The sequence below is a fragment of the Lactuca sativa genome, chromosome 6, assembly GCF_002870075.4.
Source record: "Lactuca sativa cultivar Salinas chromosome 6, Lsat_Salinas_v11, whole genome shotgun sequence".
In the NCBI taxonomy this organism is placed as follows: Eukaryota; Viridiplantae; Streptophyta; class Magnoliopsida; order Asterales; family Asteraceae; genus Lactuca; species Lactuca sativa.
In genome coordinates this window covers 102,550,773-102,558,690 of record NC_056628.2, presented here as the reverse complement: position 1 = coordinate 102,558,690, position 7,918 = coordinate 102,550,773, and the positions used below count along the sequence as shown (strand labels likewise).

General features: G+C 34.4%; 1 protein-coding gene across 2 annotated transcripts; it reads right to left on the bottom strand.

Annotated features, from left to right (window-relative positions):
• Positions 1–1,109: 1,109 nt before the first annotated feature.
• LOC111908195 (two-component response regulator-like APRR7) lies at positions 1,110–2,999 on the bottom strand. Of its 2 annotated transcripts, none has more exons than XM_023904042.2 (5): positions 2,902–2,999; positions 2,054–2,782; positions 1,786–1,977; positions 1,576–1,716; positions 1,110–1,472 (listed from the first exon to the last, which is right to left on the bottom strand). In XM_023904042.2, exons 1-5 carry the CDS (start codon positions 2,986–2,988, stop codon positions 1,365–1,367), a joined length of 1,257 nt encoding a protein of 418 aa, XP_023759810.2. In that variant the 5' UTR covers positions 2,989–2,999; the 3' UTR covers positions 1,110–1,364. The 2 variants fall into 2 exon arrangements, with proteins under 2 accessions (XP_023759810.2, XP_023759803.1); XM_023904035.2 differs by having other exon boundaries at positions 2,054–2,785; positions 2,902–2,971.
• Between the last annotated feature and the right edge of the window lie 4,919 nt (positions 3,000–7,918).

Genomic DNA, 7,918 nt, shown 5'->3' with positions numbered 1-7,918 from the left:
AATACAAATGTATGTAAAAAGTGACCAAGTTTCCAGTTTAATAACAAACTTTATTAAAATTATTCTAAAAACATGGTCCTATACTCCATGCCAGGAACTTGAGTTGATGTCATGGTTCTGGGTAAAAAGTGTGCCCTCCTATTTAGTTAATACGGACATTATGTAATTTGTTTTGCCAAATGAGAAATGAGACATGTTTAATGTATCCTTCGCTTTTTTTTGGCAGATTTGGTATTAATAGCATTAAACTTGTGTTTGTCATTCAGTTATTTAGTAGGTTGATAATTTTATAAACGGGTGGGATAAGTTATCATAAGATTATATAGAGTTAACATTAAAAAGAATTGAAAGTAAAACACGATAGTAAACAAATAAAATTGATAAACATTTGTGTTAAAGTTATAATTAGATAGTTTTTTATTTCTTTGTCAGCATTGTTCTGTCTTGATAAACATTAGTGTTTTAATTATAAGCTAAATTCAGAAAAACAACTCAAGGTAGATTGAAAATAAAACTCATTAAATAAGTTAAAGTTCTGGTACAAGTTAAGATGTTACAATTATATGGAGTAAACATTGTGAATAATTAGTCGTAATTTGCAATGAAGTGACACATAAATAGATTACAGCGTTTGAGAATTTTAAAAACTAAAGAACGATCAATATTTTGTAAGTTCATTAATATTTCATGATTTTTATGGTTTGATCTATAAGCCACAGGTAAATAATTCATCGCAATGAATTAATCACCGCTTGGAAATTATTCTCTGCCGCTGCTTTGCGCGGGTAAACGACTATTATATAGTAATAGCGTTTTGATTTGGGATTTGATATAAAATAATATATAAGTAATTTGAATTTGGTTTTTACCAAAGGGTGGTTTTGACGTTAATAAATGGTGGTTTTTTTAATGTAGGTGCCGATATTTATTTTTTTTTTTACTTAAAAGAAACTTTAGCTTTGAAAAGTAATGGTATAATTGTATATTTTTTTTATTAAAAGAAACTTTAGCTTTGAAAAGTGACGATATAATTAGATTTTTTATTAAAAAGGTACGAGGAATCTGGACAATTGCTATCCTGAAAATACACAATCTCCAAATCTTAAATGTAAAAAATCAAAACTTATAATTTTTTATATATATATAAGACTGTATATACAAAATGGCACTGCTTATTAGGTACCATACTAGCATATAATTAATTACATAACTACAACTACATAGATGAATACTTTTAATGAATCCGAGTCCGTTAATTATTGTGTAGAATGCATGTGATATCATAGTCATCGTGTATCATCGTCAGTCCACCTGTAAAACCCTCTACACAATGATTCATGCAACGACTCTTTTCCTTGAGTTCTTCAAATCCAAGACTGAATCGAGTAGTTATATTTGAATGAATTCATTCCACTGATATGTGCAAAGATGTCTGATGATTCAAAATTCTCCTCCTCTTCCTTTACAACCACCTAATCATTGCATTTAGTTCAAATGCATTAAATATTTCATATAGTATATACGTTCCAGTTAATGAAGCAATTTGATCGATTATCTACTTAAAGCTTGCATTACCCGAAAAGATTTTATATCTTCATCTGTGTCTTCTTCGTGGTTGTTGCATGTCGTTCTATTGTTCTCTCCATATTCATCGTTCTTGGCAAACCTTCCTCTCACTCGGGGCCTACTGTCTGCCAAAGTTTTTCGGCATGCATACTGCAACAGTAAATTTCTCACATCATCTGTAATTATTATCAAACAACAACTAAATCTTTCTAAACATACCTTGATTTTCTTACTGAAATTTCTCTCGTTTCTTTTCTTCATGTATTTATGGATCTTTTCTTTGCGTTCTTCAGTAGTGAGTTTACTAGCGACTCTAAACGTATCAGTTTCCAAACTTGTGATTTCTGAGGCTAATTGTGTCGCACAGCTCCCACTTCCATTTACAAGATGATGGCTTTCGCTACTAAGGGCCTGAATTGGTTTCCAAATTAAACAGTATTAAAAGAAAACAAAAATATCGAAACATTATAATAATCCTGAAACCCACCTGAAGTTCATTAGGATTGTAAGGTCGTGGTAAAGGATCTGGACAAAAGATGCTACCATTGTCTCCCTTAAAATCTAAATCATGAGGTTGAATTTCATTCCCTAAGAACAAATTCCCATTGAAGATCCCTGAGCTTTCTACAGCTGGTAAAGGAGGGTTCGAGTTCCCAGATAGGTAGGAGGTCACCGCCGGATCTATGAACGAGCAGTTAGGTGATGAAGTTTTATTCAAGCACATGAACTTTGAAGGTGGCATAGAAGATAAGCAATCATCTTCACAAACTGTGGGCAATACCGATCCCATTTTAGGGACAACATGATCGTTTGGATGAGGATGATGATATGCCTGAATCTGGCCATTGATTGCGTTGTTGTGATCTACGATTTGGTTTTGGAGTAAAGAGAGATCAAACTGGTCATGATGGCCAAACTGGTATTGAGGGAGGCTGTGATTTGGAGAGGTTGTGAAGTCTAGACTGTTTTCGGTTATTTCTTCATCAAAGATTATGGAGAAGGTGTTGTTCGACTTTGCAATTTTAGTTGCGTTGTCTATGGGAGTTGGGTATTTGATTATATCGGGAGGGAAGGAGAGGTTAGTGGTGTATGAGGATTGGTCATCATAGCAATAATTTGAGCTCGAAGCAACTTCTGAGTTTTGTATCGTCTCTGGGAATAACTCTGATTCACAGAACTCCAATATTTGAGCACTTAATGGGCTCGACACCTGGTCCTGCTATTCAAAAAAGAAAAGAAAAGTAAGCTTCGAGTAAGCTTAAAGAAGAAGCAAAAGCCATATCAAACAAATTAAATAGTAAAAAACACGCTCAATAATATATACTATATTCCAACCTTGATACAAATACCCGTTTTAAATAAAAAATTTGAAGAACAAAATAGACCCATAAAATTGTCACAATTCATAAGAGACCTCAACATAATTTATATACACACATAGATTCCAAGAAGATGTTGATCATCACGATATCTAAATTGAATCAAAGAATCAAATAACTAAGACTACTTAAACATAACGCGGTCATTGAAAGTGACACATTAATTTGTATTCTCAAAATCATTCCAAAAAGGAGATGGTGTTATAGATTAGGTACTCGGTGTGGTAAAAGACCATCAATTTAGAGATGAAATTTGTTAGAGAGATGCCAACATATATATATATATATATATATATATATATATATATATATATATATATATATATATATATATATATATATATATATATATATATATATATATATATATATATATATATATATATAAAGATTAGCTAGCCAACGTGGGAACCAACACGCCCTTAAGATCGATGGTTAATGAGATTAAAAGTAGACATGTTTTGAGTCCATGACGATGCTAGACCTGGAATCTATTATCTCGATAGATATATACGAGCCTTAGATCTTCTCTAGTCTCTACGATACACACGATTAAAAGGATAAATGAGACTACAACATACACTTGCAAATGGGACCATGCCTCGCACATACATGATATTAAAAAATTAATGAAGACACATCCGGTTTTTAGATGACGAGAATCAATCTAAGATGATAAGGATAAAAACAGCCAAAAGAGAATTTAATCAAGTTACCCCAATCTTCAAAGCTTTCCTTTATACTACTTGATACACGTCAACCTCACCACTACGTATCACCATCTCCAAATGTTCTTTTATTAAAAAAGTGCAAACACTTTCGAAATCAAGCCAAATAAATTCAGAATTCATTCGATCTTCATGACACATGCATGATCACGACCAAAAATTAGATGAACCGTCTAATTGATCCACCAACCTAAAAGAACCCGTTAAAAACTAAACCTGCTAGAGAATATTCTTTTACGAACTTTCTTGAAAACGATGTAAATTAACAATGCATATACATAATATATCTTTGGATTTTAGTCCATGCATGAAAACTTAAAATAAAAAAATATACAAGTAGGCGAGAGAATATTGTACCATGGAAGGCTGTTCGGGTGGATGAACAGCGTCACCCAACATTCTTTTTGTTCTCCAAAACTACAAAGGACGTGATTGTTCTATGAGATATTAACGATATTGTAATCCTATAAGGAACGAATGGGAACCTGGAGCTTATCGAAACATTGTCCTTTAGAGTTGAAGTGAATGTGGGGAACCATTGGAGAGAGACGAAGTTCCATGTAGAAATATTTAATTATAAAATAAAATGACAAAAAAAAATGAAAAGAAAATCGATTATAGAGAGAGAGTAAGGCGAAAGAAGGGGTGCATTTGATTGTGGTGAAGGAAATTAAGGTTAGTTATATAAGGTACAAATGTAGGGTGTGCGTACAATTGTCCGACTAACTTGCTTACCCATTGAGTTTTTTTTTTTTTTTTTTTTTTTTTTAATTTAATTTTAGTTTTTATTTTATTTTATTTTATAAATTATTATTATTATTTATTTATTTATTTTAATAGGTTTGTTTTGAAAATTTCTGTAATTATTTTACAAAAATAGGCTTGTCACCAATAAAGCATCAAATTCTTTTAAAATGTTATATTTTTAACCCTCATGACTTAAGTTTATTATCCTTTAAGTTATATAAAACTATCAATTTCAATTTAGGAAATTTCCAAGAAAGTTTTAAGATTTTGAGTTAGTTTATGGTTTAGTTTCAAATTAAATTTTGTTTATATATAAAAATACAGATTACTGACTAAAACTTTGGAATAACTTTTCGTGGTCAGTTTCATAGATCAGTATCTCGTCTTTCCTTTTTCCTTCCACGTTTCTCATCATCTCGTTCAAGAGGTATCTGGAAAAGTTGAAATCGAGACCCGCAGCAAGAGCAGATATGGCACCGGTGTTTAGTACTGAAATCTCATCAGCACCGGCTCTCCTGCCAGAGATGCAGATTGTGACAACCCGAAATTTATCCCGTCATTTTAAACTCTTCTTCCATTAATAAAACTCGCTTTATTAAATTGTCCGTTAACTTTTTTGGATTAGGTTAATTAAATTGGGACTTTTACTATGACTTCATAAGGGTTGGAACAAATTAGAAACACCCTCAATATTTCCTTGAAAAATTTTAGTTACAACCAAGTCAAATTACGACCATTTAATCGGGTGCGACCAAAAGCCCCGTGTAACGTCAATATCGGGTAAATTTCCTCCGAGCCACAAACTCAAACCCTATATAAGGGTGAGTGGACTCCATTTGAAACTTTCCACCCTCTCTCTACTCTCTCTCTCTCTCTCTACAAGTTGCCTTCGATCTAAAAACGCCTCTTTCAAGCCCCAAACTAGTAAGTGATCTACCCTAACTTGTTGTTTAGCTCATTTAACATGCAAATTCGTGTTTAAGACATCCAAAAGCCTCAAAATCATGTGTTTACGGCCCAAGAACACTCTTGGACTGTAAACACCTATAAGTGGGGTTTTGAAGCCCCAAACCTTTCTAAATCACTCCTAGGGCTTAGGTATGACTTGTGGACTTACATATATGAGCTTAGAACACCAAAACCTTATCATACGGAGAGTAAACATGAGTTTACGGCCCAAGAACACTCTTGGACCATAAACCCCTCCTCATGAGCCGTGAACACCTTTTAAGGTGTTAAGTTTGCCCTTAAACACCTCCTAAGGCTTGGGTAAATGTCTAGAATCAACCACAAATGAAGTAGGGCCTTTAATCATCAAAGAAACTAAGGACCTAGGAGTTTACGGCCATAAACCCCTCAAGGATTGGTCCATGGGCCGTTAACTCCCTTAAGAAGGCCAAATGATGCCCTAACTTCCTCATATGGCTTGAAAAAATGCATAGAACCTTATACTCTTTCATTTAAGACCTTAATTCATGAAGGGAATGACAAAGTGAGCGTTTACGGCCGTAAACTCTAGGTTTACAGCCGTGAACTCCCTTAAGTGGTCCCTTTGGAGCCTTAACCCTTTCCTATGCCCTAGATTTGAACCTAGCCTAATTCAACAAGTGATATGAGACCTTTTAGCATCCAAGAACACACCAGCCATGAGTTTATGGCTGTAAACTCATGGGGATATGGTCTTAAGGCTGAAATCTCCATAAAGAGTTTACTCTTGAAGAGTAAACTCCCTAACTAGGCCATACACTTCCTTATTTCAACCCAATAGCCTCCTAGCACTTGACCAAAGTGTTTTCCGCACATTAGGATGCGTATACGTGTTTAATTAGTATTATAATTACTAACTGTATGTAAACATATGCCTTCATATGTTACAAGGTCACTAAGTGTGTTTAAGTCTTTACTTGACACCGAGCACCCAACCGGCACCTCCATCCGATCCACTTACAACAGGTGAGTTCATACCCCTGAATTAACCTTTTAAATGATTTTAACTTCTTTTATAGGGGGGGGGGGGGGGTGGAATACAAGTTGAACTGTACAGTTATTAGATAAATCACACGTGATTAATAATTGTATAGCAAAATAGATTTTTACATGATAACTGTTTTAACCAGCTTAAGATGTTCCAAACTCGCTTTCAACTCTTGTTAAAGGTTTTCCAAAGGTTTTCTTCACTTAATCTGTTTTATACAAATCATTTTCAAAGTTGTTATGAAAGGTTTTTCAAAGGATTCCAAATATTTTCAAACTTGTTTTACAAACTGACATCAAGTCGTAAATTTCTTATGTGTAAAGTTTTTCCAAAGTTTTCTTCAGAGTTTTCTTCTATGCTTTTATTTCGTTAAATGCATGCCTGTATTTGTATAGTTATATAAATAATGTTTGAAAGACTTAGGAAGGCTAGTTCGCCCTATTTCCTTTTCCTCGTTGGGATGTGGTCTGGTGGGTATCGGTTATCCGTCCGAAGGTCGTTCAAACATTAGTTATATATTATGTATACATGTGTAGACATAAAGGTTTCCATCGACGAGTTCATTTCCCTTGGGTAGCAAGGGCATCCTTCCAGTCATCGTTCATAGACCAGAGACACTAGTAACTATTATAGGAATAGTTAGGAGATTATATTTACTCTTTCTAGTACGAGAATTCCCAGGAGTCAGTTCATTCATGAGTCTATATCATTAGTCCCGCACCTCTAATAGAATTCAGAATACGAGATGCATCTTCAGGACACGGATTTCCCCGTTATCAAGTTGGTAACCGGAGTCTTTTGGAGCGAGAGCGGGCATTGTGTGTATAGACCTATACGGGACTGAGACTCCCACAACCTGACTATTAGCTACAATCCCTGGCCGACCAAGCCAAGGGGTGACAAATGTCACATTTATTCCGACGCTTTCAGGGCGTCAAGTACTCTAGTGTCAATCAGTGTGGTTACTAGTATCTCCATGTTTACCTTATAATTCATGGCCTTAAGGTAACAAGATTTAACACGGTATCCTCGAAACAAACCACTTAGGATTACCATATATTTTAGACTTTGCTAGCTGTATCGTTCTTTTGATACTGTATGGAGTCTGTATTTTCTTGTTTTAGACTTTGCTAGTTGTATCGTTCATTTGATACCGTCTGGAGTTTGTATTTTCTTGTTTAAGACTTTACTAGTTGTATCGTTAATTTGATACTGGCTGGAGTCTGTGTTTTTCTTGTTTTAGACTTTGCTAGCTGTGTCGTTCATTCAATACTGTCTGGAGTCTGTGCTTCCTTTTGTTAGACTGAGCCAGGCGCATCATTCAATCGATACTCTCATGGAGTCTATGATTTTCTTTTGCCTTAGTCAGCAGTATCACTGCTGAGGCATATGTTATTTTCCCCTGACATTTTACTTGTGATTTTCTCATTATTCCTTTGAAAGTCAATACTGTATTATGATAATAATAGTATTTTGGGGAAATTTACTCTTTAAAACATAACTCTGTCGAGTCTTGGTAGAAG